This window comes from Syngnathus typhle, linkage group LG5 (genome assembly GCF_033458585.1).
Source record: "Syngnathus typhle isolate RoL2023-S1 ecotype Sweden linkage group LG5, RoL_Styp_1.0, whole genome shotgun sequence".
Classification (NCBI taxonomy): domain Eukaryota; kingdom Metazoa; phylum Chordata; class Actinopteri; order Syngnathiformes; family Syngnathidae; genus Syngnathus; species Syngnathus typhle.
Window position 1 is genome coordinate 12,419,112 of NC_083742.1, and position 18,904 is coordinate 12,438,015.

The following is an 18,904-nucleotide window of genomic DNA, read 5'->3' on the forward strand; positions in this document are numbered from 1 at the left end:
GCACTGTGGGAGCATCTACTTTGAGAAACACACACAGCAGGTGTATGAAAAACACACTGCTGGGCCGGATTGCAATGACTCACTCATCGCCGTTGAAACATTCAGTCTGAGCTTGAAAGCGTTTTTGAAAATATCTCTATCAACATGACACGCTAATGTGTGACAAGCACACAGTGGATTGTGGCTGATGATTGAAAACAAGCAATGGAAAGAAAACGTGTTCTCTTGAACAGAACCTTTATCCATCCATCCCCTTAATGCACCTTCTTACATCCAGTGGACGAGAATATTGCTGTTTTAATAGATATGTTGCCGGAAGCGTGGCAAGATGAACAAAGTTGCGTTGTTAGCTATAAATAATTTCAGCACACTGATTAGCAATGAGAGCTACACAACAAATGAAGAATAACGAATGCTCGGTTTTGAGCAAACTCAGGATTAATATGATGTGAGCAAAAAAAATATATATATAAATAAAAATATAAAAATATGATCACATACTAGGCAGAATGTGGTAGACAAAAAAGTTTAAAACGTGTATGTAAAATGTGTGGTAAAAGGTTTATCTTAGTGATATGTGCTCTTTTTAAGATTTTAGTTATAAATCATTTAAATTTAATTATTTCATTAATGATTTAAAAATCTTATTGAATGCATATTTTGAATGCTATTTTGAATCCCAAATCGATGCCCTTCGATACCAGCAGGATGCGCCTTTAACATACCCCTTCACCTCCGACCCCTGACGGATGTTGCTAAATTGTTGGGTTTTCTTTTTGTTAACAGTGGTTGCTGGGTGTGCCCCTGCTCAGGTGGATGCTTGGGGTTGCCAACCCTTTGACCCCACCCTCTAAACACCCCTGCGGGTCTCTTGATCACGTAACTGACAGAGTGGGCCGCATGTGGCACTTGTGATATAGTTTGTCCGCCCCTGACATGAATAAAAACATTTGCTTACGCTGTGGTGCACTGGGTGATCGAAAATATCTACTTTTGGTGACATTTTTATTTGGTAGTGTTCTGTGAGATTTTTTGTCGTCTCAATAAAAGTTGGGAAACTGAACTGAAGCCTGATGCTCAAATCTTTTTTTGTGTGTGCATGGGTTTCTGTGTTGTGGCCACATTGTATGCTGTCAACAGTACCTCATGTGAAGATTCTCAGCCTCCCTGAAACAGGATGTGGTGCGACGGCAAGTACTCGCTCAACAACACCCACTTCCTACGGATTTGATAAACAGCCTTGTGGTTTCAACCCCCCCCCTGCCTGGTATGCATGCACACACACACACGCACTCACACACGCTGCATCACCATCTGCTAAAGTGACACATAACCAGAGTGAGTTAGTGTGCAGAACGTTACCGTTGCTATCATGAGATTTACTGTGACAAACTATATAAACGCCAGCAGAAGCACTTAGGCCTCTATAACTCAGCCACCTCTCCTCACATACGCGGCAATCACAGAGAAAGACATGAGAGGAATGAGCATACGAGCGTGCTCAAATCATAGCCGAATTAGACAAGGGTATCAACATGTCACATTTGTTTTAAGAGTCAGTGATCTAAGTGTTTTTGAGTTATGTCTACTACTGGACAGTTATGTTCCACATAAAGGTCCGCCTAAGTGTCTCTAGAGGTTGATAATGGGATGCCAGGAAAGGCTGCTGCAAATGTCTGAAGAAGAAATGCTTGCATGAGCACATACTGTGCTGTCAGTCATGTGTGTGAGCTGGCAGAATGTGCCTGCAGTAGAGTGAGGGGTGTATTAGGCCTGCTTATCCTTCACACTTCTCTTGTCAAATGTAACATGAAAATGAAAGCTGGGGGGGTCATGAGAGGAACCCTGCCTAATCCTGTGGGATGTGAGGGCATCTACTGTGTATGGAGATGGCATGTTGAGATGTGTTCAGTGGTGCATGGATCACAAAAACTCTCTCACTGACAGAAGATACTCCCAGGAGAGCCATGTCAAGCTGCTAAAGAAAAAATACATTTACATTTTTTTTAGGATGAAATGTGAGCAACTTAACAGTGTTTTACATTTGCTGATAAATTATTTGCAAATACCGAAAATTCTAGTCCTTCACCAGGATAATTGTTCCGTTTGTCAATTTTGATCGACACACTTGGACATTTATTGGTTGTGGTTTGGTTTTACTTTGCATTCGAGAAACTGCATTGTATCATACAGGAAACGGTTCTAATATTTCGGAGCTGCTTCGGGAAAGGGGGGTAAGTTTTGGGATTGTTCAATTGGTATACAGACATGTATGTTTATTTTACTGGTTGTAGTGTTGATGAACAGTTTAACAAAAGATTGTATTGACGTTCAACAGTAAGAAACATTTAAGTCTTACACTACTACCAAAAAAAATGAATAAAAAACAACAGAAAATGACACATTTAGTTTATTTTTTTCTAATATCCAAGTTGATGCTTACGTCACCTTCACGCACTGTCATGGCTAGCCAGTAGATGGCGGTGCTGGATCAAACAAGACTTTCTTTTTTTTTTTAACCCGGAAACACTATTTATGGACTTTTGACAAGGCGGAAGTTGACATTCATGGAACCATCAGTAATATTTTACTGTGATGGCGCTTGACGTAAAGTCCAGAGCCAAGCGATATGAAAAGTTGGATTTCCTTGGAGAGGGCCAGGTGAGTGGTCTTGATTTGTGTCCGTTTTTCACTCTTAATGTCTGTTTATTTTCCAGCCTGTGGCTTTCTGCTTGCATGGCACTACGCTAGTAGCATTATAGCAACCCGGTTGTTAATGTCAACAAAGCATCTGTGCTGCACACTGGGACTCACTGATGATCAATAGTTGTGTGCTTAAAATTATGTCACTGCCAAAAGAGACCGCCTTTCCAACAATCCTTATTTAACGTAAACATTGTGTGTTATGACTGATTACATCATATTAGTATGGTTTACAGTTTACACGGGACAGTGAGTTCTTTTACTCACCACCCTCTTATTATTTTTTTCTTTCTGCGTAGCGTCCTGTACTTTTGCGCCACGTTTACTGTCTGCTGTATGCACACTGGCTCCGTTTTGCTCCTCTTATTTACTGTGTTATCTGTTTATTTATTATTTATTCATCATTCTTATTATTTATTGTTTGTGCCTTCTTGTTTTTATATTGTGTCGTTTATTTGTATGTCTATCGTGTAATATGTCTCGTCACCGTGGAATAGAGAAAACGTAATTTCGGTTTCTTTGTGTGTCTTGACATGTGAAGAGATTGACAATAAAGCTGACTTTGACTTTTGACTTTGATTTCCAAAATCTAAATACTGTCTGTCGTTTCTCGTGGACACATGCGAGATGATCAACTTTCTGACAATGGCGTGCCGTAATGTATCACCACGTCCAATCAAACTGCTTTATTATCATTAGTGTGCTCCTTACAACCCATTGGGGGCGTATGTGCGTGGCATCTCTATATTCATAGAATGAGTGGAATTGTAGGGATCATGAGTATTCAAAATTGCCCTCTGTATTATTAAATCAAACCATTTATCTGTCTTTCTTCTCCAGTTTGCCACGGTGTACAAAGCAAGAGACAAAACAACGGACACTATAGTTGCCATTAAAAAGGTAAAACATTGAGTTCTCGCATTGTCAAGCACTTTGGGCTGTTTTGTACTGTATATTAAATGTTTTTGTGCCCCCTCCCCCATATTAGATTAAAGTTGGCCATAGAACTGAAGCTAAAGATGGTGAGTTTTGACTCAACAGCCAGGTTGTGTACAATACGTGATAAGGCAATTCTGTAAATGCATCTATGCCTGTTTATGTTTAAAGGTATCAACAGGACCGCTCTACGAGAAATCAAACTACTGCAGGAGCTCCACCATCCAAATATTATTGGGGTAAATACAATAATATTTATAGTCTTGTAATCACATGTTTTTTGACTCATAAAGCTGTATAACTTTGTTTTTTAGCTGCTGGATGCATTTGGGCACAAATCAAACATCAGTCTGGTTTTCGATTTCATGGAAACTGATCTGGAGGTACAACTTTAGCTATTTTTAATACAGTGTATGGTGTCACTCATTCATCAATTTCAAATATGTCTGTAATTAGTAGGGGTGTAACGATACATCGATACACATCGATTAATCGATATACTGCTCTACGATTTATTGGCATCGATGCTAAAGGTAAACATCGATTTATATCGCCGTGTTTGACCTCGGACATTAGACGCGACTTTATTTTGAAATCCAGTTCATTGTTGCTTGCTTCTTCTCTCCGGGAGCAGTGCGCCCAGCGTTGTTGTGTTGTGAGCAGAGCATGCACGTAAAAGGGGAGGCGACAACTAGTACGCGGCTCCTGGGCTGGTGCTATGGCTAGTGTCCAAAGAGACGAGGAAAGTTGCTCCCCTTTAGGCTTCAAGTCATTCGTTTGGAAGCACTATGGATTCCAAAGAAAATATGGCTCAACGGACAAGACACGTGTAGTTTGTAAATCCTGCCACGCGGTGATCAAATATTCAGGGAGCACAAATCTCGCCGCACATTTAAAGAAAAAACACGACATCAAAGTTCAGTGTTAAAGTAAGCAATTTGTATACTACAATACTCTTGTAATTTCCTAAATAAAGAGTTTGCAGTACCTTGTTGATTTTGCGTATGAATTGTTATAAATCAGGATATTGTTCTATATTTTTTATTAAAAAAAAAAAAAAAATCGATCGTAGAGCACTATATCGCGATATATCGTGAATGAATCGCAGCAGGCTTTAAGATATCGGCAAATATCGTATCGTAGTTCTTTATATCGATATTATATCGTATCGTGACAACCCGCGATTTACACCCCTAGTAATTAGCACTGTTATATCTCCTAGTTAAAAATCACCATCTCTACCATCTGCCGTTGTATTGCATATGCTGTTGATATGCTTAATGTCACATGTCAGAGAAAATCAAGAGCCTTTTAGAGGCTCAACATTATTTTTAAAGGCTCACATGATTGACAGAGGACAATGGAATCAAAAGAAAACCAGTACAACCATGAAAGCAGTTTTCCCTTTACGGTTAGCATACGCTGCCCTTGATAAATGCACACCACTTGTAAATCATAATCAAGATTACAGTACAGTAAAAATCAATAACATTCCACTCTGGTGCTAACAGTCAATTGGTGCCATTATCCGCTTGTATGAAATATGATGCTGTACTCAAGGGCAGTGCTAAAAGCATATTCTTCGGCATTGTGTTCATTGCCTGGAGGTAACCATACTGTAGGAGTAAGAGTGAGAGCTACCAGACTGCATTTACCTTATGGTCTTATTTTCCTCTTTTCCTCGCTCTGTTTTTTAAGGTGATCATCAAGGACACCAGCCTGGTTTTGACTCCAGCCCACATCAAAGCGTACATCCTCATGACTCTACAGGGATTAGAATACATGCATCAACATTGGGTTTTACACAGGGTAAAGACAAAATATAACATCTATGCACATGTTATGTTTCTAATGTTAAACGGAAAAATTGCAGATACCATTAAATGTTGTATTGAATGACAGTTGGGCAAGAGAAGGTCATAGTATGTCAGGGAGGAGGAACATAGTCATACAGACTATACTTGACATTTGCTCTTTTGAATTTCCAGGATTTGAAGCCCAATAATTTGCTGCTTGATGGTAATGGAGTGTTGAAGTTGGCTGATTTTGGTTTGGCCAAAGCCTTTGGCAGTCCGAACAGGGTCTACACCCATCAAGTTGTGACCAGGTCTGTGCTGTTGTATGTAAACTAATGCGGGCAGGGCCAAGGGGGAGAATCATGAAAACATATACATATATATATATATATTTTTTTAAATTCTCCCAAAGGAAAATAAACAAATATTTTCAGTTGCATTCTAGATGTCAACCCAACTTGGAAGCCTATATTTAACAATTGTGACAGATTGAATACTTGAACAAAACAATCCACCAGCATCTTGTATCTAATGCAGTAGCCAAGTGCGTGTTGGTAAACAATTTTCTATCCTTTCTAGGTGGTACCGCTCTCCCGAGCTTCTTTTCGGTGCCCGGATGTATGGAGTAGGTGTTGACATGTGGGCGGTGGGATGCATCTTGGCCGAGTTACTCCTCCGGGTACCCAAATAGTTTATGAACGAGCATGTGAAACGTTTTATCTGTGTTAATAATGCAAATATGTGTTGCTTTTAATGTAGATACCATTTCTTGTTGGAGACTCTGATCTTGACCAACTGACCAAGATCTTTGAGACTCTTGGGACACCTACTGAAGAGACGTGGCCGGTTTGCACCCCCCCGCACCCCTTCATTTTTTCTTTTTTTTTTTTCCCTTCCAAAATATCACTGCATTTGTTTTCCTTTACAGGGAGTAAGCAGTCTACCAGATTATATGCCATTCAAAATATTTCCTGGCACACCTCTTGAGCACATATTTAGTGCAGCGACAGATGATTTGCTAGAGTTGCTTCATGGCCTCTTCACATTTAACCCCTCAACCAGGACCACGGCCACTCAGGTGATCTGAAGTCCGTCTTTAAAAAAAAAAAAAAAAAAGCACAGTTTTAGTTTTCCAAATGTGGTGCAACTTTCAAGGTTATTGTTTTAACAGTGACACTGTAATGTTTATACACATCAGGCTCTGAAGATGAAATACTTCAGTAATCGGCCCGGTCCCACACCCGGCCCCCAACTTCCCCGACCCAACTGTTCAGCCGAAATTCTGCGAGAGAAGGAAACAGTCGGTCTCAAGAGAAAAATAGAAGGCCTGGAAACAAGTAATAAAAAGACAGACTTTTATCTGATATCTTTACCTTTAACACAACCACCACTATGATTATTTGGCTTCTATAATTCAGCACTTTCCTTTATGGGCAGCAAGAGATTTACAATTGTATATTTTACATCATCCAACTCACAATAAGGAGGACCAAGTCTGGAGGATCTTTGCAGCAATGCCTATTTATACTAGGCATATAAATGGATTCATTGAAAGTAGCAATTCCAAAGGGTGTTGGCTGCACGATGCATCACACAGTGGAGGCGAACATGTGCATTTCTGCAGTTTAAGTGGATTGTGGGAGGGCATGTTTTCATTTGGTGTCTGTGGGAGTTTCAAAGCTTTTCCGGCTCCTTCTGTGGTTTGGAAAATATGGGGGTTGGCTGTTTCTTATGGTGGAAGCTCCTAGTTTATTACAGACATAGAAATTAAAGACACAGATGGTGTGTAAAATGCACATTACAAGTTTGTGGTGTATTTCATTATGGCTGTTTACAGTCAAAGATGCACTCATTCTCTGAATTTTCTGTCTTTGATTTTCAGCTACCATGAAGAAGTTGATATTCTAAGGACTGATATGTGCTGTGATGTCAAAAGTACTGCTGAATCCTGCAGAGGATGAACGGTTCGACCTGTGGTCGGCACGCACTTCTGTGATGCCTGAACTCCAGCTAACAACCTGCTGGATTCTTTATCCATCCTTCTGTGACTGAAAAAGACAACAACCACACTAGCAAACCTATGGTAGACTGTTTTGACAATATGGGCAAAAGTATTGGTACGTAGTCATTAGACCCACAAGAACCACAGATTCATTCCCCCCCAAAAAACATCTGTAAGGTGACAGATGGGCTTCACCTCACCATCTCTGTTGGTAGTAGGTCAGTCTAGTTCTTGCACACCAAACTCCGCCTTTATCGATTGGCCATGTTTTTTTTAAGTGAGCCTCCGTCATACTGGAATGACCTTGGAAACGCTGTATAGGAATTGATATTCAGAATGAACTCAGCAGTGTTGTCCAAGCTCTGATTGTCTCTTTGACCAAGGAGTATGTCTCAGTACTTTTGTCCATATTTAACTATATTATTTTTGTACATAAAACTAATAAATGGTGCAAATGGATGACCTGATTTCTCTGGAGTTATTACGCATGAAATAAATGGTAATAACATGATTACAACTCTAGACATGTAGTTTATTACACTTTTTTGCGCTTGGTGGGAAAAAAATACCTTGCTAACATGCACCTGTTGGGCAGCTGTGGCTCAGTTCATAGCTGACCCAAATCCAATGACACCTCACCTGTTATTGATGGGACGGTAGGATGCCCCCCTTACCTCAAGTGTCCGATGCTGCCACCGACACCATCACAAGAAGCGACTGGAGCCACTGTCAGATGATATTGGGCCACTTCTGAGCCCATTTCCTTCCATATTTCGATCCTCCCCACATGTCAGCTGATGACATTTTCCCGAAAACCGCTGTCATGATTATCGATCACAACCTTCCGCTTGCTGAGGACCTACCTGTGAGTCGTGGTTCAGTTGCCTGCAATTCCAGACAGTGATAGTCCAGCAGCACATGGAAATTGAGTAGACTACATAATAGCTAAGCTACTCACACTGGAGGCATCCCTGTGAAAGTGCATATTATTTTCCTATTTTTTGAAGCACACCAGGCATCCTGATGTTTGTGAGGAAGGTTTCTGGGCTCTCTGGCCCTAATTTATGTCTGCGGGTTGTTATTTCCACAATCCCACCCCCACCCAGCTCTAAAATCCCATCTGCGCCCCCGTGTTAAACATATTTGTATGTTACTGTCAATTTGTGATCTCGTAGCTTCTACTTAAATATGTACTTTTATCAAGTATAGTAACGGCGGTAGTTGTCCTTCCGTGATGTCCACTGTCGGCGACAGGGAAGAAGGTGTTTGTGGGGGGGAAGGAGAGAAGGACGCACAGTAGTACAGTGGCGGGCGGTATAGTGTAGGAGAGGAAAGGAGAAGAGGCGGTCGTATGGGAGCTCGGAGTATTGCAGGAGGACAACAGTCAGCTCTTCCATCGCGTTTGGCGTTTTCATGCGTTTCCCTCACGTTCTCTGAAGCTGGTTGTCGCGGCTCCATAGGATGTGCACGCCGTGTTGTATCTCGCAGGTGAGGAATAACGATTTTCTCCGATTGTCGTTTCTGATGTTTTTTTCTCGGCGCTGTTTTAGAGCAGTGGTGTGACACAAGCGGCGAGCGTCGCTTTGTGGTTTCCGTCTGATGTTCCCAGAGCGTCCTCCAATTATCATTTTTTGAGGTCAAAAATGTCAGTTACTATCAATAATCAATTTAATAAAAATGCGTCATTTGCTTAAGTCATCGTTGTCTGTTTTTATTTTGGCACACTGATAGTCAACAAAGAAGCAGGGCTTAAGTGAGCTAGCTAAACATCAGTTAGCAGGGACTGCTGTTAAAAAACATGTCGTCATGGATCGTCTGAGCAGATGTTGAATAGACACAGGAAATTGTTTTTTTTTTGTGTGGTTTTTTTTCTTCATCGCTGTATAACACGAATGATTTCACTTGGTTTTCATTCTCCGTTTTGTTGTTTCTATACCCGGTCAACTTTTCCAGCCGCTGACATTTTTGCTGTCTGTCAGCGCAACATCATATGCGCCTCAACGCGTGACAGTGTTTGCATTTGTCGTATTGTTGTCGGTGTGAACAAATTGGGTTACGAGCAGAAAATCAATTTTGTGGAGATGCCACCGAATTGCCTCAAAGTACTTGCATGTGTGTCACTTCATATTTCTATTCCTTTGTGCAGTATATGTGGGAGCGCAGTTACATCTTGCTGTGTGGAATTTCTCTGATCTCAATTGGGGTTTTCCTCGGAGTGCTCTGGCTTTCTCCAACATTCCAAAAACTCAACTTTATTTATATAGCGCTTTTATTGCAGCTGCCATAAAGCACTTTCAGGACTCATGAAATGCATCATTGACCATAATACTAACACGTCAGGCCAACAAAATGTTTTTCTCTATTCCTACATACGCTTTGTTGTTTGGAGCAGTTTTATACGAAACAATCCAGCCTTTGTGGATTTCTGTTATTTTTGTGTGGCAACACTATAGTATAAGTCATGTTGCTGAAAGTAAAGGTCACATGCTTTGTTCTGTGGGACTCACATCTGCTGCATAAGGTGCCACGTCAAACAGATGCAGTTTTTCTTTCCGTCATTCCACATGCTGCTTTTCATAAAGTCAAGATATTGAAATATTCTCAAAGCATTTACGAGGCGCTGTAATTCCAATTCCGAGTGATTCATAGTCTGCTTCTAATTAAAATTCTACCTATGAATAAACATATAAATAATAGTGAATTTATTCTAATGTACATGATCATGTAGACATTCAAACACACACAATACTGACCAAACCTTGCCCCAGCTAAGAGATTTTGCACACTGGCCTACTGCTGTTGCTCTGTTCTGTAATTCAATCACATAAGCACATCTCTCATCTCAGGAAAACTCAGTTCTATTTCCTGCTTACTTCAGCGCCAGGGCGATGTGGAAAACTGAAAAGAGGGGGCAAAAAGGGAGCTCTGTTTCAATTGCCTGTCCTGTTGCTTTTCTAATCTTTATCCCAGACAACCATTTTGTCTATCTTTGCGTGCTGTTAACTCATTCAGATCAAGGAGCCTAAATTAACATGGGGCTGTTTCATTTCCTCCTTGGCCTGCAAATGGAAGTTAAGAAGTGGGTGAGCGCTGTTTGATTTGGAAAAAGGAGCGCTCATAGTGTGGGAGTAAGCGGCTCATAACATCTCAGTGGGGATCGGAGATGTCCACCATGTTGCAGTGAGGTAGGGGGTAGGCTTTTGACCAATGCTGAGTTTGCTCCAAAGAGCTGTGAGCATTGGCCGTGACTGTAGGACAGCATTGAAACCATGTGGAAGCGTGGAAGCCTCACAGCGAGGCGACACGACCGTCTGGCACAGTACGTGACCACACAGAAGATATTGGGCTCGCAAAACACGTTAAGCACAGTCAACACTCGTTTAAAACTCTGTTGCTCCACAGGTACAAGGAAAGTGAAATAGTTCACCTTTTTTTTTTTTTAAACTAATGGTTCTAATGTTGCCAAGTGATGCAATTGAACAGCACAGCTGCTGCAGCGGCAGAAGTGTGACAGCTAATCCGCAAAGTCTGTGTTGATGAGCTGTAAAAGTCACTGGTCTTGTGAAATTATCACCCCAATTTAAGAGTTTGGCTGCAGTCCATGCTGACCATGTGATTCTGGCGTAGAATGGATCGCATAGATTATAAGATTTGAGAGGCGTTAACATAAATCACAACTCATACTCGACTGAAGTAAGTTGTTAATATACCTGTAAAAAAAAACCTGAAGCGCTCACAATATGGATTGACTGGATTTACTGCCCGTTTCAGCACTATTGTCTTTACAGACTAAGAAATTTATTTTTACGCATGACTGGCCAATCTCTTAGCATGTCATATGGTGTGACCTTTCTTGAGCCTCTGCTGCTTGCCGCCCCCATCACATTTGTAATTTGTATTTTACTTGTAGCTATGGACCGTGTTTGCCAAGAAAGATGCAAAGACTCGGTTTGTATAGAAAACAGAGCAGTGATACATTTTTGCTGTGTGTACACAGCTGCCTAGACATGGAAACAATGGTGGTGTCACAACGTAAGGTGACCTCGGGGGTAGCTCTCACAGTGGGAGAGAGGCTGTGCCATGCATGAATCGTTTTCTATTGTCGTTGATGTCTTTCCATTTTCCGCCTTCCCCTCAAAGGTTTTCTCCTCGCTGCTATCCTGTAATTTGAGACAGCGGGGTGTGTCGAGAGTTTCGTCTGAACTTTTTCTGTCTGGCTCTTCAACTTAGTCAGCGTTATTCCTTGGCCACTCTCATTAAGTCCTTGGAGCGAATTCCTTCCCCTCTTTTTTTCTATGTAATGTATCAAAGACTGAATTGAGGATCTCTGTTCCTAAGCGGGCAGTTCACACCAGAGAATTTGAGATGGAATCAAAGGGCAGATGGATATCGCAAAAACAGGGTGAACAGTCATAGAAAATGGCAACACTGATAACAGTAAGTTTCTTCTGGGTGGAGAATGAAGGAAGTCTGACAAATCATTCCGGGTAACTGTCAATTGGGACATTTTGCAGGCTCGTTTTCTGTCGATGACGGCAACTGGGCCAAAGAGGGAGTTATTTTGAGGAAGGAGAAAGATCTTTTTGTGGGACAGCCGGAGCAACATGACAACTAAGCGGGGGGGTTGCTATGAACATTGAAGTAGGGACATATGTCAGAGATACCCTGACCACCTGTCCATAAGCATGCATTTGAAGAGGGGCCGTGAAGTGGATTAGGCCAGCGTGGGTTACCATGGATACTCCTTTTTGTATCGGTGTTGAAAAGAATTTCTTCAGACTAGTTCTGCCCCCTCTCGCTTGCTCACTCTTTGCAGAGTCACTTGCCCACACGCAGCGTGGAGTTCACTGGTGGAACACCCCCTATCTAATGAAATCCAAACACCCTCTCTGTGAAATGCCCTTTTGTTTCCTGGTTAATTTCACTCTGCAATGCCTAATTAATCGGCCATTGAGCAGGACGTGGGTGCGCAGCCATTATCTTGTTAGGCAGCATGGAGGAAAATACTGGCCACGGGAGCTCAAGTGTGTTGACACAGCCTTGGGAGGAGCCGAGGATCAAGCCAGGAACATTGCCAAGGCTTGCCAGCCCTGTGGCCTGAACCACACCTGCTAAAATGAATATTGAAATGCCACAAGACAGCCAAATGAGTAGGTTAAAAATGTAGGTCATAATCATTGTGAGCGACAAAGAGTTACAATAGGAGTTGCTCTTGGTTGCATTTAGAAATGATATTTTTCAACACCAGACTTCCAAGTTCCAAGATGTTCCAAGTTTCACATCATTATCAGTTACATCTTAACTCAATCACTGCCAGCCCAGATAAAAGTACAAGTGGTATTGGTACTTGGTATCGGTATCGGTCACTACTCAAGAACTGATCCTCCGACTGGTATCGGTGTGAAAAGAAAGTGGTATCATTCCTACTCCACAGTTGCTCCGATTGCTCAGTTTGACCTGAATTGCCAGACTGTTTGTACAGACGACTTAAAAGTATCTAATCTCATCTTCTCTTCTTTCCTCCACAACGCAGCTGGCTTGCTGCTGTGGCTCAGCAGCCTGCTCGTGCTGCTGTCAGTGCTGCCCTAAGATCAAGCAGTCCACAGCTACCAGAATCATGTACACGCTCTTCTTTCTTCTGGTCACCATTGTGTGCGTCATCATGATGTCCCCCACTGTTGAGGAAGAGATGAAAAATGTAAGTCTGAGCATAATACACATTTATGGAAAACACAAAAAATGGAGAATACTATATACCGTATTTTCCGCCCTATAAGGCGCACCTAAAAACCTAAAATTTTCTCAAAAGTCAACAGTGCGCCTTATAGTCCGGTGCGCCTTATATATGGACCAAATTCCTAAATCTAAACTGGCCCAAAGCATTGTGTCATGAAATCAATCATAAGTGGCCCGCTGAAGACTATTAATCATGAATCAAAAAGACTATGGATCATTATTTTATGATTATAAAGTAATTTGTTCCGTCTGAAGTTGAAATAAAAAAGATAAAATGGAGAATGATTTGATTTGGATTAAAAATCTGACATGATGCATTAATGGTGCGCCTTATAGTCCGGTGCGCCTTATATAAGGATAAAGTTTTAAAATGGGCCATTCATTGAAGGTGCGCCTTATAGTCCGGTGCGCCTTATAGGCCGGAAAATACGGTAATGTGATACTTTCGACAGAGACAGAGATCCTGTTGGTGTCTCATGATGACTAGCTAAATTCTGCAGTTACTACGACATCAGCTATCTGCTATGACTTCTATTTGTTTATCAGATTTGGTTACATGCATCTTGGCTCTTTTATCAGCTCCAATCATTTAAGGCCTCTTTTAGGTCAACTTTTTTTATCACAGCAGTATCAACAAATTCCAGTTGTGTTCCCCCTTCTCGATTCAGTCCCCTCAACTTGCAGCTCAAAAGCTGTTCATGTATTCATCCGTGTCCCCTGTTTGTAGACACGGAATCCGAAGCGTAATTCTCCTCTAACAGCCTACGGCCATCATTTCATGAAAGACTTGAATCAGAATTGTTGTTCCTGCCTGTTGGCTCTTTTTGCCCCTTAAGAGGCGTGACGTACAGAATAGACGCTATTGGTGCTTTTCACTGAGGCCTAGACAAACATGGAGTGGAGGTGGCGGGAGGTGGAGGGGTGGGTTCCCGGAGGGTCTCAATGGCGTTCCATACAGCAGTGAGCTAATCCACTTTGGCTTTGTGTGTATGTTGTCACTTAGATCCCCTTTTACAGTGAACTGTGTGAGAAGATGAATGCAGGGACAAACTGCAAGACCTTGGTTGGTTACTCTGCCGTCTACAAGGTGTGCTTTGGCATGGCCTGTTTCTTCTTCATCTTCACCATCTTCACCATAGGCGTCAATAACAGTACTGGCTGGAGGGCGGCCATACATAATGGGTAATTGACTCTAAAATGATCCAGAGGTGTGAATGTGAGATGCACAAAAAGCTGGGATTTGTTTTCTTTCTATATTTGTAGTCATATTTATGTCATTGTTTCAGGTTTTGGTTGCCAAAATTCATTTTGCTTGTGGCTAGCTGTGCAGGAGGCTTTTTCATTCCACAAGAGAAAACCTTTCTGGAAGGTAAATACTGTATATTAGATACTGATATTGACTTTGAACACCTTTTAAAGGTATGCTACAAGAATGGTAGTAGCTGCCATTTTTTTAGATTACAAAATAAATTGGGTACAGTACCCACGTTTTCCACAAGCAGCTACCATTAGTTCTAACTCTTTGGTGGTCCAGTAGAACATTGTACGTAACCCCTGGCACACGGTTTGTATTCGCATCAAGTGTTAACTGAATCTTTTCCACCTTTTGCCAAGTGTGGCGCTATATCGGAGCTGCTGGCGGCTTCCTCTTCCTGCTGATCCAGCTCATGCTGCTGGTGGAGTTTGCCCACCGGTGGAACACAAACTGGTTAGTCAGTCCGGCCGCCTGGAAGCACACAAAGCTCCAGTGCAATGCAAACAGTGTTCATGAGAAATAGAGCGGGTGGTAGATACTCGTTCTGTTGAGTTACGTGAAGAAAAAGATTTGGCGCGAGCCACTATCCAAATCCAATGAATGTCTTGAACCGACTCTCCTTCAAGAACCTCTCACTAAACTTTTCTGCCTTTGATTTATTTCTTTAGGACCCAGTTGGTTTTCTCAGCTTTTCCTCCCTCTTTTTATATTTGAGTTTGTTTTACCCACCCACATTGCTTTTTTATCCTCTTTTTTTTATCCCTTTGTCTTTGTGCTATCTACTTGCCTACGCAGGAGCTCAGGAGTGAAGTATAACCGCTTGTGGTATGCAGCACTTGCCTTAGTGACTCTGGTGCTGTTCAGCATTGCGGTGGGGGCTGTGGTCTTCATGGGTCTGTACTACACCCACCCCATGGCATGTCGCCTCAACAGAATCTTCTTGGGCATCAACGGCAGCCTCTGCCTGATTGTTTCTCTGCTTGCCATCTCCCCCCTCATTCAGAAACGTAGGAAGCTTCTTTAAATATTGGCTTTGTTCTAGTAGGGTGAAAATCTCATGTTTTGTTTTGGGGTTTAATCTCCCAATTGTGTTGACCTTTGTGTTCCCTCAGTCCAGCCGACATCTGGTCTGCTTCAACCGGGAGTTATCAGTGTGTATGTCATGTACCTCACCTTCTCAGCTTTCTCCAGCAAACCAACAGAAAGTGAGTATAAATGAATATTTTTTTTCAACCCGTGTCAATCAAGAATAGTATTCAGGCATCATGAACAAATTACAGTTGGTCGCTCATAATCAGGAAACAATGTTTTCGGCACCACATAGAGAACCCACTTCAGTGAACCACAAAAGAATATGATCAATCTAGACTCAGTTTGCTTTTAAGCCAAACAGCATACATACTCCAAAAACAAAAAAAAAACAACTGATGTTTAATAGACTTAGCTCCTACTCCCCCCTCCTTCCATGTGCGCCACATTTCCCCACCACTTACTGTGTATCCAGCCTCAATCGTCAACAGTAAATAATTGATCATCCTTGTACTAATACATATGCATGATATTGCTCTACATTCTACGACTGAAAGCTGCTGGTGCATTTTGTGCTTGTAGTGGTGGAGATAGATGGCGTGAACACAACCGTGTGTGTCTTTCCCTTCAAATCTGGGAAGGAAAGTGACAAGAAGATTGTCACAGCTTTGGGAGCTGTTATCCTGTTTGGCTGCATCCTTTATTCCTGGTAACAACTCTCACTGAGATTAAAGTGTGGGAGCAAATTAGACTCGATAGCTGTCTGGAATGGCACATGATTTAAAAAAAACAACAACAAAGATTTGTGATGGAAAATAACAGCCTCTGTGTTTTTCCACTCCCTTCACCAGCTTGACCTCCACGATCAAGCGAAGATCCGCAGCCCTCCGAGTGATCAGGAACAGTGAACCAGAGATCGAAGTAAACGCTCTAATATTTTATTTAACTCAGTTTGAGTGTTGGCTTTGATAACATTTGTTAATGGGCTTAATTAACGGAATATTAGACAGCAGGGATGTTGTTGTTTCAAGATATTGGGTTTAATCTGTTTGTCTTTATCCCACAGAGAGCCCGTTGCTGCTTCTGCTTCGGAGATGACACAGGTAGGAGACTCACTTTTTTTTTCCTCTCCTCGAATTTCACACTTTTTCATTTCCTGCGTGGCTGCCCACCTCCCCTTGTCCCTCCAGCCTGTTGAGTGTGTGAATATGTTCCTAGCGGTAGGTAGCGTGCAAACACAGCGCCTGTGCTCACTGTTATTCGTCACACTGAGGTGGAATGGTGAGAAAGTATTGGTCAGCAAACTCAGATGATGTCACTGTTACTAGGAGGTTGTTGGCGTGACAAGTACCGAGCCGTTTATAGGCTACTACCGTCCCCTGCAGGTGATTGAGGGGATGGCAAAAAAATCCAAACGAGCGTTCATAAAACGCAGACTTTTCTTAGGTGTTAATATTCATCACGTTTGCATGCAGGAAGGGAATGCTTACATAATAACGTCCTAACTGCTAAGAGACGATAAATGACCCGAACACATTAAATGGGATTTGTAGTATTGAATTAAATTGCTGCCAATTGTGCACTTGATGTAAGACCAAGATAAAACGACCCCATAGCAAATTCTCCACCTAAATTTTAATGATATGAAATGTCAAAATATGTCCATCCCCAATTGTTTTCATTTTAAAAGGTGATGAATGTAACCAAAGTTGTTCCACTTTCAGATGATTACGATGAGGAGAAGACGGGAGCGGGTCAAAATGTGGTGTATGACGAGAGCGAAGCCACCAACTACAGCTACAAATGCTTCCACTTTGTCTTTTTTCTGGGTTCCCTTTATGTCATGATGACCATAACAAACTGGTTCCAGTAAGTCACCACTCTTGAACAGTTTGAGCAGAGCAGATTGGATGTGGCCTGCTGGGCTTTTACTTTTTGTCCTGTGCCATGTCGACTCACTTGAACGTATCCTTTTCAGCTACGACAACTACAGGATTGAGAAGCTGTTGGATGGGAGCTTGTCGGTGTTCTGGATCAAGATCTCCTCGTCATGGGTCTGTCTCCTGCTCTACACGGGGACTCTGATTGCTCCCATCATCTGCCCCAAGCGTTTTGAGGCCTAGGACACAAGACACACGGCACTCACGCTTTGGTCAGGTGTCTTCCAGTGTTGAGATGTCGCCATGAAGCTTTGAGCCTGAGCCAAGGGACCAGTGACCTTTTCTTTCCCCTACCTTTAAACAATGTCCCCTCTACTATCTTCAGCTGTGGAACTGGAGGAACATCTGATGCCTTTTATTACACAATGTGCAAAAGATTGTTACGTCATCCAAACCTTGATAGTATTTTGGGTATTTCTTTTTTTGACATTTGACTTATTTAAAGGTTATGGAAGATCTATTAGTTGTGACCCATGTGTCCAGACGTACGTATTCCCTCACTAGTTCAGACTTTATACAACATTTGGTTGTTGTCCTTTTTGTGAGTCTTGAATTTTTTTTCCCCAAACTTTATACAGTTGTACCAAAATTTGTAGCAGAATAATGGAACAAATCTGTTTAGCGTGTTTTTTTTTTTTTAGTTATACTGAAATTTATCTTTGTTCTGAGTCCCTTTGTAAGGGAGTTTGTAAAAAACTGAATTACAGTCCATTTTAAAAATTTCTCTCTCAGGCTAACATTCAAGTATGCTTTGTTGTAATGTGTGACTTTTTGTAGATGTTTTTTTTATTCGAGCAAAAAAGTTAGTTGCTTTTCTTAAGTCTTTCAAGTTTGGTCAATCTCGGTGCTCCCTTTGAACAAAATCTTTTTGGGTAGAAAAAAACAATCGTGTACTGTACATCGTTTACTCAACCACTCATCATTGTTGTGTAGACTCTGTCAATCAACTTATCTTATTTAACTGACAGTCATAGAAGATGTTCCCACTAAAGTGTGTGTGCAGCTGTTCGCCAAAGTTTGATGATTGGAAAACAACTACAGAACCCTACATGGAAAATTTGTTTGTTCCACGCGGTTTTTGTTTCCAGCATGTTTAAGACATTCAAATAAACTTGTATCAATATCAGCTTATACTAAAAAAAAAAAAAAATCTCAAGTTACTCAACACTGAATGTTGAGTTTACAATAAAATTACTCACATAATTAAATACTAACAGTAAATTGTTTCTCATACACTGCCAATAACCCCCATTGTTTTCCTAACACATATTTTATGTACACTTTTGCTGACATTGTGTTGTTGAAATATTGGTCATTAAAGTGAACATTTCTTCCAGACCTGTTTCATTCTTGGTTAAACTAGTAGTAGTGAAAGTATTGGTTTAACAGCACAAATGAATCTGCATCCTATTCAAGTACTTTCCTTCCTTTCGGAAAGAATATTATACACAAATGCAGCGGAACTTGCACAATGGCTGACAAATGTCTTGAGGATGTTCTGTCACCT

The 18,904-nt window shown here is 41.5% G+C and overlaps 2 protein-coding genes and 1 long non-coding RNA gene across 3 annotated transcripts; 2 read left to right on the forward strand and 1 right to left on the reverse strand.

Moving 5' to 3' along the window:
- The first annotated feature begins 2,509 nt into the window (after window positions 1–2,509).
- cdk7 (cyclin-dependent kinase 7) lies at window positions 2,510–7,896 on the forward strand. The gene is made up of 12 exons (XM_061279646.1): window positions 2,510–2,661; window positions 3,544–3,603; window positions 3,692–3,725; window positions 3,811–3,878; window positions 3,954–4,022; window positions 5,338–5,448; window positions 5,628–5,746; window positions 6,015–6,114; window positions 6,195–6,281; window positions 6,364–6,513; window positions 6,634–6,772; window positions 7,318–7,896. The coding sequence occupies exons 1-12, from the start codon at window positions 2,596–2,598 to the stop codon at window positions 7,341–7,343; spliced, it is 1,029 nt and encodes a 342-aa protein (XP_061135630.1). The 5' UTR covers window positions 2,510–2,595; the 3' UTR covers window positions 7,344–7,896.
- LOC133154727 (uncharacterized) lies at window positions 7,148–8,610 on the reverse strand. Its single transcript, XR_009714510.1, has 2 exons — window positions 8,301–8,610; window positions 7,148–8,231 (listed from the first exon to the last, which is right to left on the reverse strand). It is a non-coding gene; the product is annotated as an uncharacterized LOC133154727 (long non-coding RNA).
- Window positions 8,611–8,753: 143 nt separating this feature from the next.
- serinc5 (serine incorporator 5) lies at window positions 8,754–18,733 on the forward strand. Its single transcript, XM_061279645.1, has 12 exons — window positions 8,754–8,925; window positions 12,971–13,135; window positions 14,177–14,355; window positions 14,460–14,542; window positions 14,788–14,881; window positions 15,224–15,435; window positions 15,541–15,633; window positions 16,040–16,166; window positions 16,309–16,378; window positions 16,524–16,560; window positions 17,182–17,326; window positions 17,436–18,733. The coding sequence occupies exons 1-12, from the start codon at window positions 8,899–8,901 to the stop codon at window positions 17,578–17,580; spliced, it is 1,377 nt and encodes a 458-aa protein (XP_061135629.1). The 5' UTR covers window positions 8,754–8,898; the 3' UTR covers window positions 17,581–18,733.
- The last annotated feature ends 171 nt before the right edge of the window (window positions 18,734–18,904 follow it).

Bases quoted from the DNA above. Each gene is read 5' to 3' on its own strand.
- cdk7 (XM_061279646.1), top strand. From the start codon at position 2,596: ATGGCGCTTGACGTAAAGTCCAGAGCCAAGCGATATGAAAAGTTGGAT. The intron at 5,449-5,627 runs GTAAAGACAAAA...TTGAATTTCCAG, and splicing joins AACATTGGGTTTTACACAGG to GATTTGAAGCCCAATAATTT. The intron at 6,282-6,363 runs GTTTGCACCCCC...TTTCCTTTACAG, and splicing joins CTACTGAAGAGACGTGGCCG to GGAGTAAGCAGTCTACCAGA.
- serinc5 (XM_061279645.1), top strand. From the start codon at position 8,899: ATGTGCACGCCGTGTTGTATCTCGCAG. The intron at 13,136-14,176 runs GTAAGTCTGAGC...GTTGTCACTTAG, and splicing joins TTGAGGAAGAGATGAAAAAT to ATCCCCTTTTACAGTGAACT. The intron at 17,327-17,435 runs GTAAGTCACCAC...TATCCTTTTCAG, and splicing joins ACCATAACAAACTGGTTCCA to CTACGACAACTACAGGATTG.